This window comes from Silurus aristotelis (genome assembly GCF_946808225.1).
Source record: "Silurus aristotelis genome assembly, chromosome: 22".
NCBI classification, from domain to species: Eukaryota; Metazoa; Chordata; class Actinopteri; order Siluriformes; family Siluridae; genus Silurus; species Silurus aristotelis.
Genome location: NC_139595.1, coordinates 2351587 through 2371806, shown reverse-complemented (window position 1 = coordinate 2371806; position 20220 = coordinate 2351587). Strand labels below are relative to the sequence as shown.

General features: G+C 41.4%; 1 protein-coding gene across 6 annotated transcripts in view; it reads right to left on the bottom strand.

Annotated features, from left to right (window-relative positions):
- Positions 1–20220, bottom strand: part of tnk2b (tyrosine kinase, non-receptor, 2b) — a 41548-nt gene that overhangs the window by 6693 nt on the left and 14635 nt on the right. For 3 of the 6 annotated variants that reach the window (XM_083525012.1, XM_083525010.1, XM_083525011.1), the window contains 6 exons: positions 7070–7259; positions 6791–6861; positions 2140–2352; positions 1749–1901; positions 473–750; positions 73–199 (listed from right to left, as the gene is read on the bottom strand). In XM_083525012.1, coding sequence (XP_083381138.1) covers positions 73–199; positions 473–750; positions 1749–1901; positions 2140–2352; positions 6791–6861; positions 7070–7232 — 1005 coding nt within the window. In that variant the 5' untranslated portion in view covers positions 7233–7259. Of the gene's footprint in view, positions 1–72; positions 200–472; positions 751–1748; positions 1902–2139; positions 2353–6790; positions 6862–7069; positions 7260–12042; positions 12829–18701; positions 19161–20220 lie in introns of those variants that run through there. The other 3 variants (XM_083525009.1, XM_083525013.1, XM_083525008.1) reach the window with 3 other exon arrangements.

The window sequence follows — 20220 nt, the reverse complement described above, 5'->3', positions numbered from 1 at the left end:
AATAAACTTTCAAACAGACCCTAGACCCTTTCTAAATGCTGACTGGGAAAAACGTAGTCCAAAGTCACGTACCTGACTGCCATTAAGACCGAGCCACGGTTCCTGGCCGTAGGTACACATCTCCCAAAGGGTCACCCCGAACATCCACGTGTCCGTGGCATGAGAAAAAGTACGTGTCTTCAGGCTCTCTGGGGCACACCTTACACACACACACACACACACACACACACACACACACACACACAAACATGCTTTAGCTTACAACGCTATCCATGTTTTCAATTCATTTCTAGCTCATGACTCATTTACACACATGGAGGAAGCTAGAGGTTGACCGATTAATCGGTTTTGCAAATTATAAAATTTTGTGTTGATTAATCGGTTATCAGCAAGTACGATTCAAATCCATCAATCGACCGTAAGAGGAAGTAAAGAGAAGGCCATTTTCCCAGCGTTTCTCTTCCACACTCACCAGGCGAAAGGCACCTTGCGGTGCTCCTGCATGACGTAATGGTCATCGTTGTTGGGCAGCGCCCTCATCAGGCCGAAGTCTCCGATCTTGACAAGCTCATTGGAGGCCAGCAGGATGTTGCGGGCGGCAAGGTCGCGGTGGATGAAGCGCCTAGTCTCAAGGTAGGCCATACCGTTGGCGATCTGGATGGCGTACTGGCATAGTGTGGAGATGAGGAAGTGGCCCTGTGTTTTCCGCAAGCGGTCCAGCAAAGAGCCGAGAGGAGCTAGCTCGGTCACCTAGAGAAGAAAATAACGAGATTATAAAAAATAAAAGATAATGTAGTCTAGAACCTATTACTTTCTCTTACTGTTTAAATCTAGAGGTCGACTGATTTATTGGTTTTGCCTATTAATCAGCACCTATAGTTGATTGCTGGAACTTTCTGCAAAAATCCATTCTGATTTCCCACCTGCGCTACAGAGTACAAGAGCGGCCTCTAGAGGCAAATCACTGACACCACATGCTGTTTATTTTATGTGTCTTTTTTCATTTAGGATGTAACTGTTTTTATTTATTCGGAGTGTAACTTTTTGTTTTAGTTTAAATGCATGTGTTGAATTTTTTAAATATTTATTAATAGAATTAATATATTTATTTCATTTAGCACATTTTCATGATTCGGTAAGTTTTTTTTATTTTTAACTTTTGCAATAACGTTCAGCACAATTTTACATGGAGTCTTATGTTTGGTTTTTAGTAGCCGTTTTAAAAACTACTTGTTGAAATAACAGACAGCAGATGTAGAGGGGAATAAGATCTAAGATAATAGTTTATTAGACTGAAGAATCAGAGCTGCTCTCAGTGGACCAGTCACCATAATATACACTGTTATTACTGTTATTTAACTGTGCAATAACAACATTTTAAACTGTGCAATTTTTACCTATGTGCAATTAATTTGAAAGTGTAACTACTGTATTGTTTGTTTCTTTTTCTTTTGTATTTATACATTGTAAAGTATATATTTGTACAATATCACTACTTAATATATTTGCAAATTTTCTATAAATCTAGCAAAAGGACACAAATATATAGCTAGTCATTTACATAAAGAGCAGAAATATACAGTAATTACAATATATATATATATATATATATATATATATATATATATATATATATATATATATATATATATATATTTATTATTTTTTTAAATGGGGGTAGATACTTTTGAAAACGGAAAAGTGCACACACACACACACACACACACACATCACACAATTTGCTTTACCATTTTCATGGGGTGTGTGAGGACGACTCCATAGAGACGGATGAGGTTCTGGTGGTCGAGCGAATGCATGGCGTTGACTTCGCGGATGAAGTCGTCCAGAGCATCCGGCTGGTTCAGGACGTCTGTCTTCAGACACTTTACTGCCACATTCAACTGGAGAAAAGAAGGACCAAGGAAATGGGTGATAAATAAAACAAGACGAGAAGAAAATGATATTTCTACAAAAATGCACTATAATAAACGTATATTATAATTACTAAGGATTTGATTTTATTAGAACGTATACTACCTAAATTAAACATTTCATTATAATTACTGTTAATATATATAAAGACTCCTTTCGATTGTTAACACCCACAACCTTGCTCACACCCTCTCCCTTTCATCTCACCACTTTTCCTGGCGGCGTGACCCACTCTCCACGCTTCACCACGCCGAACGAGCCGTCTCCAAGCTTCTCGCACAACACCAGCTCCTTCTCGCTGATCAAGCAGGTGAGCACCTGCTGCTGGCCGTCTGCAGGAGGAGGAGTGCTCGAAAGCTTGCGAAAAGTGCTGGTGGCCTGCGGCTGGAAATCTCCATCTGGCTTCTTTCCACTAAAGACCTGAGAGACAGAGGAGAGAACTTGAAAGATGACCCATTTGTTTTCTTGCTCTTGCGCTTATGGGTTTCGGGAAGTACTTTAAGTGAAGATCACAATCATTTACATTTACGACATTGGACACCATTATGCAGAGTGACTAACAATTATCATATTCATACAACTGAGCAGTTGAGGGTTAGGAGCTTTGCTCAAGGGCAGTTTAGTGGTGGTGGGATTTGAAATTACGACCTTCTGATCAGAAGTCCAACATCTTAACCATGGCAAACAGTTTGTTAAACATGAGTAGAGATCGCTCGATTAATCAAAAACAATTAATTGGCAACGACAGTTGATTTCTGGAACTATCAGCAAAAATCCATACCAATAGTTTTTCCGGGTTGCACTATACAGTACCAGAGCCTCTGGAGTGTGTTTTTTTTTTAATCATCCAGTATCATTTTAATATCATCGGTTATATGCGAGTACAATCCAATCTAGCTATCAGTATGGGTCAAATCAGTCGACCTCTAGATTTGAGACATGACTAATATTCAGCTGGAAATTAAATACTTATATAAGGTTCTTAAAACTCCATAAACTATGTATCCTTTATTTATTTTGGCAAACATTTTTAGGAAAGTACAGCCAATCAGTACAGCTATTCTGAGATTTCTAGGCCAGTCATAAGCACTGTGTCCTTAATAGCAGCAGTGTATTTGCTGCTCTGTTCTGGATTCGATTGCTTTTGTATGTCTGAGATAAGCGGCTCGGTTACGTAGCGAGCAGTGCCTTGGTGTGGGCGCCACTGAATAACACGAGCAGTAGTAATCGTGGAAGGAACCAATAAGCGCTTTCTTTTTAACCCGCTATCGGCTGTTCAGGCACTTTGTACGAGGAGCCTGTGGGTCGGATCAGGAAAGGGAGGCTATCGAAGCTGTGGTGTGGGCAGAAAAAACGCAGACAGCTGAGGGGGCGAAGGGGCAACAAGAACAGATAGACAGAGAACAAACAAAAATGTATTATATAATACAACCAGAGAGAGAGCAGTTGAACCCCATGAAAAAATAAATAAATAAATAAATAGAATCAATCAAATTAATGCAATAAATTTTTTATTATCAATTAAATAGGCACAAATTAAATTATTTAAATAAATGGAAAAATTTAATTAGAGTGTGTATATTTCATTTCATTTCATCTTCTCCCGCTTATCCGTAATTCGGGTTTGCGGGGGCAGCAGTCTAAGCAGATTCCCCAGACACTTCTCCGTGTCCAGGGATCGGGCTGTCAAGGCCCCCGCCTTCGACTGCTGCCCAATCCTCTCAGCACCGGTCCCTTACGGTCCCTCCTGCAGGTGGTGAGCCCACGGGAAGGAGTGTGTATATATCACACTATATTACACACTATAGGGGGAATATGTACAGTGTAGCGCGTGTTTTTCTCTTTTATTTAATTTTCTAAAGATATGTTCTACGTAACTTTTCTACTTATTTCAGCATACTTTAACAAATGTCTTCATTTAAGAAACACACAAGATAAATATTTATTTATTTATTCAATTAATTTAATTATTCAAAAATGAACTAATTCCTTCACGCTTCATTCATTCACTCCCTGGATATGCAGAATTGTCAGGAATTCCTTCTTTCTTTTTAAGAGAAATTCTTGGAGCTGTACATAAAACAAAAGAATTCACAAAGAAAATCGTGTTTCCGGTACGGATCGAGTAGTGACGCACAGTGACACAAGACAGAGACAAAAAAACGCTTGCTGTCCGACACGTTATAAGTTTGAGAGGGAACTCCGATTGTAAATATGTTCTGCACATAAAACAAGGATTGCATTGGGTACACATGTGCACCGTAACATTACACCCCTAATTGATTTGGCAAAGTAAATGCAAATGTTTTTAAACATTTTCCTGAAAATCTTGCATTAGATCATTTCAAATCGGTCTCAGCATCAGAATCAGAATCATTGTGGGCTTCATGTGTACAAAATCTAACCGTAACCCTTTTCTTGAATTCAGGTTTAAATCACCGCCATTACCATGAAGCTCGGGCAATGAAAAGTCAGGGACTGTAAGAGCCGAGGCCTCGAGCAGTCAGAAATAGAAGGTCAGTGGAGAACAGAATCCTGAGGGAATGCAATAGATGTGCAAACGATTAAAAATATATATAGGAATCTAAAACCAGACCAGTCCCTACAAACAAACACCAATTCACTTAATGCATTCAAGTGGGTGTGTTTGTCAATCTACAATAATCACTTCCTTACGATATTTGCACACTTATATGATGAAAAAGAAACTCATAAATAAAACAGGTCGTATGTATGAGAAAAGGAGATTCACTAAAGGGACATTTTCATGTCCTCTTCTGGCAAAAACAAGCTAAAGTTACATGACCCCTTGACAAAAAAAAACCTATTCATTCATTTTTTTCATTCATTTCATTAATTTTATTTGGATAGAACTTTAAAATGACTACACCTTTAAATAACACACACACACACACACACACACACACGGTTGAGGAGGTAGATTACTCGGCCGGTGCTCGGTGCCAGAACCCGAAACAACACGTGTAATTTTAGAAGGCTATCATCCTCTCCAGCCACTTCCTGTAGACGTCGGCCAACACAGCACTAAAGAGCCTTTCCGCTGTCTATAGCTTACAGAGTGTAGGAGTGTGAGTGTGTGTGTGTGTGTGTGTGTGTGTGTGTGTATATGAGTTGCATCACCCCTGAATAAGTGTGTAGGAGGAGAGAGTTTTTTTTCCCCCTCCTGTGTGAAATTTGAAGTCGAATAGAAGTGTGTGTGTGTGTGTGCGTGTGTGTGCATGCGTACACACCACAGTGTCTGCAGTCTCATGTGTCTGAGTGTTCCTGTTTATATGGAGGTGTGTTTTTTTTTCCTGATGGGTCAAAGTGTCCTGTCATCCCACACACAGAGGAATGCTTACACTCAAAACATTTCAGTAAACATATCACACACACCCATACACACACAAACAACGACTCACACACACACACACACATACACACACACACATACACATACACATGCACATGCACATGCACGGTCAAGGTTCAAGGTGCTTGGACTACTCTCTCTATCCATAACCCTAAAAAGTGACAGAACTTGAGCTGAATCTTCCGAGTATGCACACACACACACACACACACACACACACGCGCACACACAAGCAAAAAGAGCTAAAATAACCCTGCAGTGCAACAAAATGCACAAATTGCACCTTAGAACACACACACACACACACACGCAAAACTGAGCCATTAAATGCGCAGTGCTAAAAACGGATCAGTGTCCTGAAATTGCAGGTCAGTGTTGGAGAACTGGGTCAGTAATATTTTCCAGGCAGAAACTTACCAACCCAATAAACATCTGTATTCATGTGATGCACATCTGTAATCATCTTATACAAATCTGTATTCTGCTGCACATCTGTATTCTGCTGCACATCTGTATTCATCAGACACATCTGTATTCTGATAGACAATCATCCATCTAATGCACATCTCCATCTGTCTGATGCGCATCTGTTTTCATCTGATACACATCTGTATCCACCTGATGCACTTGTGTATTTATCTGATGCACACCAATATTCATCTGATACACACCTGTATTTATCAGATGCAAATCTGTATACATGTGTATGCATCTGGTACACATCTGTATTCTGATACACAATCATTCATCTAATGCACATCTGTATTCATCTGATGCACATCTGTATACACGTGCTTTAAGCGAACACACACATACAACACACATCTGTACTAAGCTGATACACACTTCTACACTCACTTTAAATTTGCTCTTTTATTCAGGGCTGTTATTTACAGCTGCACCACTGCTGTTTCACAAAAACACCTCCCGGCCAATCAGAAGCCAGAATCCGACTGTAGTGAAATTCTGCTCCAATCGAACAACGTTTTAATTTCAAGTGTTTTTCGTGACAGGAAATTTCACACAACTCTGGAATGTTCCGAGTCTGATCAGAATCACAGGACCGATAACTTCATTTCCTGCGCAGGCTGTAACTGTGTGCACACGCTCACACACATATGCACACACACACACACACAGGCACGCACGCACGCGCACACACACAGATATTATTCTAAGCATTTGCTCGTGTCTGAGATTAGATCTCTTCCTACCCACTTTGGACATTAACCTGGTTACAGAGTGCTTCCTGTGATCGACACACTCACGAAGCTCCATGTGGTTTTGAGACGTGGAAGCTTCTTCATCACCATCAGCACCTCCACGTCGCCGTTTAAACGCACTCGGTATTATTATTATTATTATTATTATATGCAGGACTCAGGGTGAGAGTACAAGAGCGGTGAGATTTATTTATACACAGCTTTAGGGTTTAAGTAAAAAATTGTATTTTGTGTGTGTGTGTGTGAGTATCTTTTAGCCTACCTTACTCATCCAAGACTTGCGCTTGCACATGGTTTTTCTCCTCTTCACCGCCTCCCACAGCCGTCTCTGCCCTGAGAGAAACGGCAAGAAAGAACGAAAGAAAGAAAGAGGAATAAATAATAGTGCAGTAAATAAGACAGAAAAAGAAAAACTCAATCCACTCTGACCTCAGCCTTAGGGGTGTGTGTGTGTGTGTGTTGATAAGTGAAGGTAAATAAGGGGAAAGGTGAGAAGACTGGATAAAGGAATAAAAAGATAAACTGATGTATGAGACCCTACCAGGCCGGCCCATGCCGATCTTCTCGAGGTCTTCGTTCTTGACGTAGTCGAAGTGGGAGAGCCGTGTGACGTTGAGGTCGTCACGGATACGCAGGAAATACTGCTGCAGCTGCACCTCCATCAGCAGCTCCAACAGCCACTCAGTGCCTTCCTCACTCTGCATACTGCTGCTGCTGCTGCTGGCCAGCTTCTGTACAAACACACGCACACACACACACACATCTGCGTTACTGTAACCCTCAAACACACAATAAAAACTAGAAAAACAAGAAAGCAAAGAAAGAAAGAATACGTTTCTCTCTCGTGCAGGAAATCTGTTGGTTCTACATTACAGTAAACAGCCACATTGTTGAACCTGCACTGATGATGTCCTGAGGAACATTTCAGCAGTACCTTCACTCTATGAATGAATCAAACCCAAACCACTGCATGCCTTTCCTTTCAACTCGAGCACATCTGTATCTCTGTTTCCTCCCAAACCCGATGAAATGCCTCTCGTCTATTTTCAGAGTCACTTCAAGAATTTTCCGAGACGTCTGCGCCGAGACTTTGACGCACCGCTCCTGGAAAGAGTCGCGATAAAATGCAAGGGTTTTTATTTGATGTTCCTTTCTTGGGACTTCTCATATCGGACATCAGCTGCTTTTCATTACTACGTTCCCTCCTCTTTCCTTTACTTTATTCCCTTCTCTTTCCTTTCCCTCGTTCCCTGTCGCTGTCTGACGCTTTCTTAACAAGGTTTGCAGAGGAATTTCAAAAGAGAACATGAGGACGTCAAAGCCGCTCTGATGTCACAAATTGTCTCCTAATGTGTGGTTTACTGTACGATGTACAGGTTTTGGGCTTCCCCAGACGAATGACGGCCAGCGTGAAGCGATTTTTTTGACAGGGTCAGTAATTTAGAATGTCCTTCTCACAGCTTGCTGCTAAGACCTATGTCTGGTGGGTCTATTACAGGACATCTTTTAGCAAAACAGAGTGATCTACAGGGCTGTAATGTAGAGGTCGACTGATGAATCGAGTTTCCCAATTAAACACCACCAATAGTTGATTGCTGGAACTGTCGGCTATCAACAAAAATCCATACTGATAGTTTTTCCGGCTTGTGTCCATCGCAGAAGCGACTGTGAAAGTCCGCTGTCATTACGAGAGCGGCCTCTAGAGGCGAATCACTGAATCACGCGCTATTCGTTATTTACACGAAACGGCGCGCTGCGCGAAAAGCTGCGACTAAATAAATATTGAAAATATTGAAAATAAAAAAATTAATATTGAAAAGCTCAATATTTATTGTTCAATAGAATTCATTAATGATAATTATACGCATTTATATTTATTTAATCGGTTGATTAATCGGCTATTGGCAAATATGATCCAACCCAATCCGATCTAATTGGTATCGGTAACGGTCACACAGATTAACAAAGTCTGTAAAAAGCTTTAAAAGGAAACCCTGAACATCCAGCAGATTTTTTTTTTTTTTTTTTTTGCATCAAATCCTAAGATTTTTTTCCGATTCAGAAAAAACGTAGCAGTCCTTAATTTAGAAACCTGGGAAGTTTGAAATGGACCTCAGAGCGCAGCCTCAGCTCGGACATGCCGCGGAGATGGAGGAAGAGGCCCCCGCGTGTTAAACAGAAGCATGATTGTTGCAGCTAGGTTACACAACACGATAATATGCGAATTCGTAGAGTGCGGAGAAAGTCGGCGCTCCAGTAAGCTGGCAGCTGCTCGAAGAACAAAAATGAAGGGGAGTGGATGTGTGCAGGTTTGCTGGAAGTCGGGCAGCAGAATCACGTCTTTGTGCAACACAAGCTTCCTGTATTGACACATGAAAAGCCGAAGGTCACGAGGATCACGGCCTCATCCCTTCCAGTTCGCCCATTAAGATCTGGAGCGGCACTTCCTTCAGCCAGTCAATCACGCCATTGACGCGTGAAAAGAGCTGAACCACAATGGAGTCACGCAAAATAAAAAAATACAATAAATATCTCCTCTCTTAACATGCGTAAATTGGGCCAATATCCTATTAATAAAATTGCTCATCATCGTTTACTGTCTGTCTGTCGGATTACGAATTTTTTAGAATAACGCAGAAATTACAAAAATAAAAAATATTTTGAAAATGAAGTCGAAATATTTTGCGAATTAAGTCAAAATTACAAGAATAAAGTCAGAATATGTTAAAAATACGTAAATCGCAGCAAGACGAGATTAAAGTGGTAATATTTTGAGAAAAATCACAGGATTGTGAGAAGCCTTTTTTGCTGTTTTGCATAAAATGGTTATGGGGGTTTTAAATCCTATTTTAGGTAGGGATTTAGCAATAAGCACATTTTATGCAGCAGTTCTGTAAAAAACGTAATTTAAAAGAAAGAAAAAAAAATCTGACAGATATTGAGGAAATCGCCTCTTTTTTTTTCTGTCCAAGCATATCGATGGTTACATCTGTGTGCTTCCCTAAAAGGAGATGTTGCACAAGATACTATGAGGATGATGTTAAAAGAAATTTACTTTTTTTTTTCTCAAAACATTATTTTCATAATCTTAGATTTTTTTTATTTGAGTTTATCAAAAGGACAAAGACCTTAAACACTCTCAGTGACTATCAGGTACTTGGGCTTAAGTGTGGCATTTGGTTTTGTTTTTTTAAATTAAGTTCATCCACAACAAGCCACTGAAGCATTACGGCTAAATTTCTTTCCTTGGGCGCTTGATATAATAATCAAATGATCATCTTGTGCTTGTTATTATTCTGAACAGCAGCTACGCTAATTCCTCTCCACTGCTTCTCTTTTTTGAACCCATCCCGAGACATGTTGCGGTTGTGTGCCACCTAATGAAGATTTCGGATCTTAAAAAAAATATGTCGAACCCGTGCCGATCCTCAGGCATCTTGTAATCAGCTCCAGTTGGATCCCACTTCATTCAACATTGAGAATAAACAACTTAATTAATACATTCAACATATGATGTTGCTCCATCGTTGAACATATAAAGGCTCTGGCATGGAGAAGTTGGTGTTAAATTTATAAAGATATCAGATGTTGAGCTGATTTATCAGTTGCAGATTAAGTTAGTAGTAGTTGAGGATTAAGGGCCTTGCTCATGGGCCCAGCAGTAGCAGCTTGGTGGTGCTGAGATTTGAACCTATGACCTTCCGATACAGAGTCCAATGCCTTAACCACTGAGCTACAATCCTCCTCATCCATCTTGTTCCTCCCTTGAACTTTCCACACAGTAACTGGGAAGAAGGCCGAGGTCAGTGCCCTTTTATCCTTCCCTGCTTCCTGTCTTCCTGACTAGCAGGCAGACAGATGGCCAGAGAGTAAAGTTCAATAATGGACACCATAATTCTCTTTTTGATCATTGCACCCACACTTGCACAGGATGTAGGACTCGAGAAAAAATGTACGAAGCAAGGAATTTGTGAGGAGGACATAAGAGAGGAAGCTTGGATAACTCCTAGAGGGCCTCTTTTAAAAGACAAGAGATGTGAGAAGAGAAAAACAGTGAACTCTCGGTGGGACTGTGAAGAGAGGGAAGTGGGCAGTGGTGGCTGGGTGTCACTTGTCGCAGAAAAGTGGGGAATGCATACGGGGAATGTACGAAGAGGGCAGAGGACTGATCGAGTGAAGGAGAGGGAGGGGAAAATAAACAGCATGAGGAGTTTAATGTTCTCACCAGGACATATTTTCAGGCTGAAATCACCAGCGTCACTCCCTGGGGTCTTACTTAAGCAGTCACCATGTGCAACATGTGCTAGTTAACGTATAAAGCTCGCACAGCCGAGGCCCGAAGAATAATATCAAGTATAGAAGAAAGGTGAAAAGTCACACTGAACGTTTCTTAATAATGAATTGTGATGTAATGGATGCAGATCTCCACTGGGAAAAAAAAACCTGTTCTTAGGCTACAGACGTTCTTCAGACCGCAAACCGTCATTCCAAGAAGAAACAATGTGCAACGGGGCCAGTCGGGCTGAACCACAGATTAAAGCTCGGAAGTTGCACTCTGTAGGTCAGCGACTCCCAACCATCATCCTGTAGAGTTGAAATTTCAGAAAAAGACTCTGAAGAATAGGAACAAGTTGATTGTCGTTATGTGCATCTCTGTAACTGATGCATAGCCAACGTTATGATACAGTAAAGATACAGATGAAGCAGCTGCCGATGCGGTGCGATACGATTCACCCCTATTTCCATCCGATTCGACTCCATACGATGCAATGGAAAAGAAATGATGCTGCGCAATTCAATATGGTACAGATTTAATTTCTTTGGTTCAGACAAACAGCATATTGTCAATTTTCTTTAGGTGCCTTCTGACTTCTAATGCACGGCCCTTTCACAAACACCTTTGTAATGCAATAAATAAAACAAATAGAAAAATTATGAAATAAAACCAGACTGCAGGAAGTTACAGCTCTACCTCTGCCATGTTAATCTGTATTCTATGCGACTCTCAGGACACGCCTCGGTCTCCGTAACGTTGTGAAACATCATATTCACGTAGCGTTGGTCATTTTCTAAATAATAAAAGTGCAGCGCATCTATTAGTAATTATATATAAATGAATAGATTTTGACCGATAAAAATGTTAGAAATACATTTGTTGGCTGGCGAAGACGTTATTGTTTTTTTTCCTTATTTTGGATTAAAGAATCAAAATCGAAATCGAATCAGGAAGTGTTTGCTAATTAGTTCATCCAGATAATGGGTTAATGGGAAAGGAAAAAGAAATGTCTGAATAGGTCCACAGAAAAGCACCTCTTCCTGTATAGCTACATAAACTACATTAAAGACATATGTGAAGGTTATAAAGAGTGAAAAATCCCAAATGCTGCTACGATGTAATATCATCCCTACAGACATACACTGGACATATCGCAAGCATCAGGCAGACGTGGCCAAACGAAAAACACACGACCAGGTGATGTGAAACAAAAACACATGACTACAAATTCTACTTACTTTGTACACATGGAAGTGTGCAAGAAACGGGAAGGTTTTTTTCAGCTTGGCAAAGCGCCGCATCTTAAACCGGGAACGGATCAAACCGGATCCGGAGAAGCTGACCCGATGCTAAATATGCTGAAGGAGCTCAGCCGAATCAGAGCGTACAAATCTCTCTCGTTGTACATAAAGGTCTAGAAGTGGAGCTGAGGTGAAATAAGGTCTCCAGAACTTGTCAACCAGGCAAAAGGAGGTCTTCTCAGCTCCCGCAACCCACACGCTCCATTCCATCGCGGGCTGACCCAGTACGTTCCTCTAACTTCCCAGCTCCAATTAGTGCTGATACGCAAGCAATTACGTGAGCGAGAGAAGAAAAAACTCAACCGTCAAATGCAGGTTTCCACCCAAAACCAAAGTGGGAATTTTTCCATTGAAGTCGAAGTTTAGGCTCTGGAAGGGAAAGAAAAAAAAAACAGTCCGACTACAAGTGAAGGTAGGATCTGAATAATGTTGGACGAGAAGTTTCACTTCAGCACTGTTCATCAGCTCTGGTCCGGCATCCAGCTAATAATAGCGCCCCGTTTTATTTTTTCACCTCGATGCCCTCGAGTAAAGGAGTGGGTGTGAGGAAGAAACATCGGTGTATCTCGGTCGACTTTTTAAAGCCCTCTCAAAGGCATCAGTACGAATCTGGGTGGAAGTGTGTGTGTGTGTGTGTGTGTGTGTGTGTGTGTGTGTGTGTGTGTGTGTGTGTGTGTGTGTGTGGGGTGTTGAAGCAGAAAAGGTGGATTCGAGTACTCGCTTTCCGTCTCTGCATATCTCTAAATCGTAGCCAGACGACTGCCCACTCTCTCGTTCCCTCCTTCTTTTTCCCTCTGTCCCTCCCTCAACCCGTGCCCAGGACAGAGACGCTATGGTATTTGGATGGAAGAGCATTTGATCGTAAGCCAAGAGGTCAGATTTAACTGCAGGATGGAGAGCTCATTTCCTGTAGGCTCAACCCCCCCTTTGCATGTTTGGCTCTTAACAAGCTTCCCTACTACCATCTCCCCTCCTCTCTCTGACCCAGCCGATGCCTTTCTCCCTCGTTCTCCTTTTCGTTTCTTCCTTCCCCCACGTGACTCCACTCTTTTTCCTTTATTTGGTTCCTACTTTTCTGCTCATTCCTTCCAAAAAATGTCCTCGACCGCATATAAACAAACCTGCCCCCAGCGTTTTCTTTGGACATTTTGTCTCAGTCATCGCACGTACGAAGGAGGGGCCGATCGCCTTCTAGTTGCGTCCTCTTTCGCTCCCTCCCCTTTTTACTGATCTCTCCGGACAAGATGAAATCAGATGTTCTTGAAGCGATAAACAACATGTTCAAGTTATGGAGGCTCTTTTAATCCCCCCAGACAGTGTTAAAGTGAAGGACAACGGCAGTAAAGCAGGACAATGTGAGTCAGAAACAGTCTGCCTTTAATTACCATCCTGACAAATAAATAAATAAATAAATCTCCAGTCACCGCAGACTGCAATAAGAACACAAAAGGAATGTTCTTGGATACAAAGCAAAAAAAAAAAAAAAAAAACAGGCTTGAATTGAAAGCAAAGGACAGATCATGAAAAGACCTTTTCACAGCCACTTAACGATATTTCAGCATTAACACAAACATGAAGGACCAGGTTTCAGGAGCTGAATATCTTAAATAACTCACATTGATAAATCACTGCTGCTCCATTTTATTATCCAGTTAAAAGGGTCTTTATTAGACCAGGTATTTAGCTAAAGTCATTTCTTTATCAATCCATTGTTTTTAAAGCAATAAGGCAAAATAAACATACAGAATATTGATAAAAATTTGGAGATGTGATCGACATTTCAATGTAGAAGGTATAAACTTGACAATTCATTGCAAGATTATATTTATTTAATTTTTGTGATACCGTATAACATTGTTCAGTATTCAGGTATCGAGGCCACACCCCCTCTGTCAGGACTAACAGGTATCAAGGCCACACCTCGTTTTTTAGGAATTACAGGTATCGAGGCCACACCTACTTTACCACATCTGAGACCACACCTCCTCTACTAGGACTAAAAGTTATCGAGGCCACACCTCCTTTTACCACAACTGAGACCACGCCTCCTATGGTAGGACTAACAGGTATTGAGGCCACACCTCCCTTACAGAACTGACAGGTATCAAGGCCACACCTCTGTTAGAGCGCTGACAGACTGTGACCACACCATCTCTGTTGGGACTAATAGGGATCAAGGCCACACCTCCTTTACCACAATTAAGACCATGCCTCCTCTGTTAGGACTAACAGGTATCAAGGCCACACCTCCTTTACCACAACTGAGACCACGCCTCCTCTGTTAGGACTAACAGGTATCAAGGCCACACCTCCTTTTCCACAATTGAGACCAGAGTTCTTTCCTCTTTCACTGAGATGCACATGCAGAAAAGCATAGGAATAAAAGAAAAGAAAATCAACAACAAATAATAAATAGAGAATCGTGTCATATGCAGTGGTGGACGGAGTACACAAACTTACACTTGAGTAAAAGTACAAAAGACTTTGCCTTTAATTGTACTCAAAAAAATGTAAAAGTATCCAAAGTTCTATTATTTATTACGGCTATAATGTTTATAATTTTATCACAAGACTCTTTACTAACCCACTCAGTTGATGTGTAAAGACTCGAATGTGACTCTCAGCACACTGATCTATCAATAGAATGATATTAATGACTCAAACACTGATTTCTGTTACAATGATCATGAACCCAAAAACCTTCTTTTCAAGTTCGAGTCTGGAGTTTCTTCATCATTTATTCCTCTGTAAAAGTTCTGCTTGATGTTGAACTGATGCTGAACTGTATGGAGGTGATCAGTAGATACACCGAGCGCTGTTCAGAACACGTGTAAAACAGAGCGTGCGCTCGATCCTGATTGGTCGCTTGCTGCGTGTTTGCCCGGTTAAACTTTTTTAATCGACAGTAAATTAAAAAGAACGAGTGATTTTGCGAAATGTAGTTGAGTAGAAAGTGAGACATTTGTAAATGAATTGTAGTGAAGTTAAAATGCCCTCAAATGGAAATACATCAGTAAAGAAAAAAAACTACTTAAGTGGATGTGGAATCACTGGTAAACCAAATCCAGTTGGGAAAACGCAAATAACCTCAGCTTGACCCCCTACAGAACAAACAGATGTTATTTCACGCTGTTCAATATCGACAAACTTCCCTACATGTCCGTGTATGCTTAGGAAGCAGTCGCCCCCGTGATTTGACACGTCTTCGTGACTGGCGTCGTGCAGTGAGGAGGTGCAGACTTCACACCGTGCCTCCATATGTAGCACCTCCATCTTCTGCTTAGCATGCTGTGCTCTCTGCCTCTAAAAGCATCTGCTCGCCCAAATCCCATCTATGGTCACGGCTGATCACTCGACATAATTCTAACACAAAGGTCTTGGTGTCGCTTTTATAATTCACATCCCGCAGCGGATTAACTCGGGAAGATGCAGTACCTAAGGCAGCCAAATGAGGGCAGCATATACACAGTCATGGTAATGGACTTTGTATCCTCCAGGAGAACATTGCCCTCATCCTCAGGGCTCACGTCCTCGTTGAAACGGTTTGATGGAGAGAAAATTCATGTGATATCATTGGAGCCTTGAGCCTAGACCGAAGATGAACACACACCCCTAACCTCCCCTTTTCTAAACACACAGTCCAGTTGATTAAATGATGGTGGACATGACACACAGGACGGAGAGAACAGAAAGAACAACGCCAGAGTCAATACAAAGGCAGGCGATAAAGTGTGGGAGGAAGACACAGAGAGCGAGAGACGTCACCACAATCCCGGATGCGCTAAATACTGCTTACTGTGAGAAAAATGAGAGCACCGCACTCCCAGCCTTTATGCCAGGAGTATGCAACACACACACACACACACACACACACACACACACACACACACACACACACACACACACACACACACACACACACACACACACACACTATTCTGGATTCTCAATTCTGATTGGTCAGGTAGTGAAGTGGCTACAGCATATCAGGCAGGGATTGTGTATCATACAGAACAGCCTCGGTAAAGAAGCGTTTATTTAGCATTTCTAGAAGGAATTAAAGCTGTTATGAAGTGAAACATTGCTGTGGTTAATATTTTCTGTTGTAAATATATCTGAGGTTCAGGGAAGAGGTCAGACAGGAGCTCAGTGGTGCTGAAGAGGTGCTGGATGATTGGGCAACTACTGCAGAAGTGATGAGGGAGGCAGCTAGAAAGATACTTGGTGTAACATCTGGAAATAGAAAGGAAGACAAAGAGACGTGGTGGTGGAATGAGGAAGTGCAGGAAAGCAGAAGGAGAAAGAGGTTGAAGAAACATAATTGGGATCTACAGAGAGATGAGAAAAGTGGGCAAAGAGGGATGTGGTGAAAGAAAAGGAAAAGTAATATGAGGAGCTGTATGAGAAGTTGGACACTGAGGAAGGAGAAAAGGATTTGTACCGATTGGCCAGGCAGAGGAACCGAGCTGGGAAGGATGTGCTGCAAGTTAAAGCAATAAAGGATGGAGGTGGAAATGTGTTGACTAGTGAGGAGAGTGTGTTGAGAAGATGGACGGAGGATTTTGAGCAGGTGATGAATGAGGAAAATATGAGAGAGTGAGAAGGTTGGATGGTGTGGAGATGGTGAAGCAGGAAGTGGATAGGATTAGTAAGTGAGAGCAGCGATTAAGAGGATGATGAGTGGAAAGTCGGTAGGAACAGATGAGATACCGGTAAAAGCGTAGAGATGTTTAGGAGAGAGGGCAGTGGAGTTTTAAACAAGATTGTTCAACAAGATTTTGGATGTGCAGACCTGCAGTAACTACAGAGGAATTAAGTTGATCAGTCACACCATGAAGTTATGGGAAAGAATAGTGGAAGCCAGGCTGAGAGAAGAGGTGACCATCTGTGAGCAACTGTATGGTTTCATGCTGGAACAGGTTTGGGTCTCCTAGTTCATGTGAAAGGGAAAATTTCATACTGCATCCAAAGGTCGCATAACTGATTAATTAACATAATGTTTTCCAGGTGAATACCGGATAACAAACTATGTATTAAGAAAGACATGCATTCAATCTAAAAAAAAGTAACACTCCAAATCAACAATTACATCCAAAAAAAAACAAAAAAAAAACACTTCAAATAAGCAGCAAGTCAGTGATTCTCCTCTAGCTCTCAGACTGTATTACGCAACCCGGAAAAACTGTGCAGGTTCTAGCAGATAGTTCCAGCAATCAACTAATGGTGCTGAGTGATAGGCAAAACCGATAAATCAGCCGACCTCTAGTTAGAAGTGTGTGGAAGATGAGTGTCCTGCTATAGCGCTGAAACCCTATTAAACACCTTCAGGATGAATGGAAACTTTGACCGCACTCCAGGTCTCCTCACCTCACCTACATCACTACCTAACTCCAAAATTTACTGGAACATCTTCCCAGAAAATCTATAAATGTGGAATAGGATGTTCAGAAATCGTCTTGTATTCAGTTTTCACTTGATTTCATTGTTCTACACGACTCTCATTTACAATCTGGCTTAATAATCATGGCAGTAATTTGATTCTCTAATCACATGGAATGAATGGACTCTGGTGATTAAAGCCTCAGCGACTCGTCCCTGACCTGATTACTGCATCCAGCTTCTGGTGTTTATTTCCAATTTATTCACTTTGGCTGTGTAAATAGAGATTAGTGACAATGAAAGTTTATTTGTATTTATGTTATACACGCCTGAGAAGTCATCACGCCGCCTTTAGTCAGATTAATGAGCTTTATGATACGAATGCGATTCTTTTTCCTCTCAGACAGACGGAGGGTCTTGCGAGCGAGTGCGAGTGAGCACATGTGGAGGCGCCCAAAGACAGCCTTGTTAGCACTTTTCTAAAACTCTAAGGGCCAAGACAAAAAGATATCAATCGGGCTCATTTACACAGCTGAGCAAATGCAGAACTCGGAGCAAACAGTACCAGCATGCGCGCGCACACACACACACACACACACACACACACACACACACAAAGAGAGTCAGACTGAATGGAGATAAATTCATTAGCGACGCCCAGACAGAAGTCTGTAGAATACAGCATCATTCACCTTCACCTCCTCAATGCCTTTACACTGCATTCAACACACTGTGTGTTATATGTATAATGTTATATGTATAAATATATACGTATATATAAATAAGATTCTTGCACTGAAAATATATATTATGATTAACGTTTACAGCCAACAACTGTAAAAGTTTTCAGCTACAGGAACTTCGCATTTTTCTCAGTAACGTTACAAGGCAAACGTATATAACTACGATAAAATCAGTAATAATTGACACTACCCTGTTTTATTCTGAATGCTCCCCGACATTAATAGCTGTAGTGAATAAAAAGAGGAATAAAAAAGTTGTGAGAAGTCCATCTTCATCGTCTTTAGAGTGGTAACAGGTATGGAGCTTAATGACACCAGTCGATCGGTTCATACTGCAAGAAATGTTATTTTATACCGCGTAGGCAGTCAATAAATGTCCTATTGACTTGCCAGGTTTAAAAAATTCAATAAAAGTCAATACTGCAGCTGGGCTTCGGATGCGATCGACAGTGCGGGATGTGGAAGCTGAAATACCTCGTCATCGTCGCACTCGCTGCTGCTCAGGCGCCGGTACTCTGCGGTCTCCCCCATGGTGAGGTCAGACAGGAACCCCGCAGCTTTCCCTTCACGCAGACATGCCTTTTGGTGTCAGGATTTACTGAATCTGTTCATGTTCGTCCCTTGAAGAGAATGCCTGCTTTATCCTCAGGAGCCTGTGTGTGTGTGTGTGTGTAAGTGCTGACGCATGCCTTGGTGCTCCCGTACTGCACCTAAAGCCTGCAGCTGTGTTTTCTTTTCCAGCAGGTCCGCATTGGCTGAATCTGCATGTGAACGTAAATCTGCTCTTTTTTTTGTGTGTATGATTTTTCTCGTAAATCCACCGCTTTGGATTGCTCGGCCAAAGCCTAATCCTAATCCCTGGTTATTGCCATGTTTACTCTTCACCCATGATGTCCTTTATTCTATTCCTCCTGTTTTATTCTGTTATTTCAGTCAGAGCTGTGCTCGTGGAGAGCGGTCCCCCCCCCCGACAACATGGCAGTGAGCAAAGGGCACGTCGACCAATCAGAATGAGAGTGAGGGAAAGGAGGGGGATAGAAGCTGTCTGTAATGAGGGGGAATTAATACAGTGAGAAGAAGAGATTGATTGAGTGATGGAGAGAGAAAGAGAGAAATGCAAAGGCCATCTGGGAGATCAACTGGATAGACGGATGAAATGAGTAAGAGAGAGGTGTTTTCCTTCACACTCTCTCTCTCTCTCTCTCTCTCATTGATTTAAGAGAGGTCACAGCCCTGTTTTGAAATTATCCGATCTTCTTTTAAAAATTTATTTTTTAAATCAAAATGTTGAAAAGAAAATCATTAATAACTCAGAGATGATTATGATGTGTTTTTATAAGAGACACAAAAATAATGTTATAGTGCAAACTGGTCAATTTATTCACCTAAATCACTTTCCCAAGAAAACTGAAGAGGAAGCAGAGACCACGCCTCCTTAGTTATGAATAAGGCGAAAAGACCACACCTCCTCCACTCAGATGAAAAAACGACCGATTTCTTTTGTTGTATCCATCTGCCTTAATTTTGACTGTTGAGATGCTTTTCTGAACACCGTGTTTGTAACGATTTGTAATACCATTACCTTCCAAGCTTCCTGCACAGGCTTTCTAGATGTTCCTCATTCCTTTCAGCTTTAGAAGCCTGTCGTGTGCAAAGATCGACAGTTTCCGAAATACTAAAACCAATCATTCGTGCTATGATCATGTGACAGGGATTGCATTTTTTTCCCTTTAAATTCTCCATCCATCAAACCCCAGTCCTGCCTTCCTCCTACTCTGTCCTGAAGCAGATGGTTAAAGCATCAGCAGTGACATCATTAAATCTGAGACACCCCCTCATCACCACCTACTGTTAGGAGAGAGTCTCTGGGTACTGGGTTACACACACACACACACACAAAATACAACATACAGCCCATTACTACTAATAAAAATTTTTGCTCTTTAGTTCTGAAAATCCTCAAATCACAAGAAAATCTGTCGTTTTAATGGTA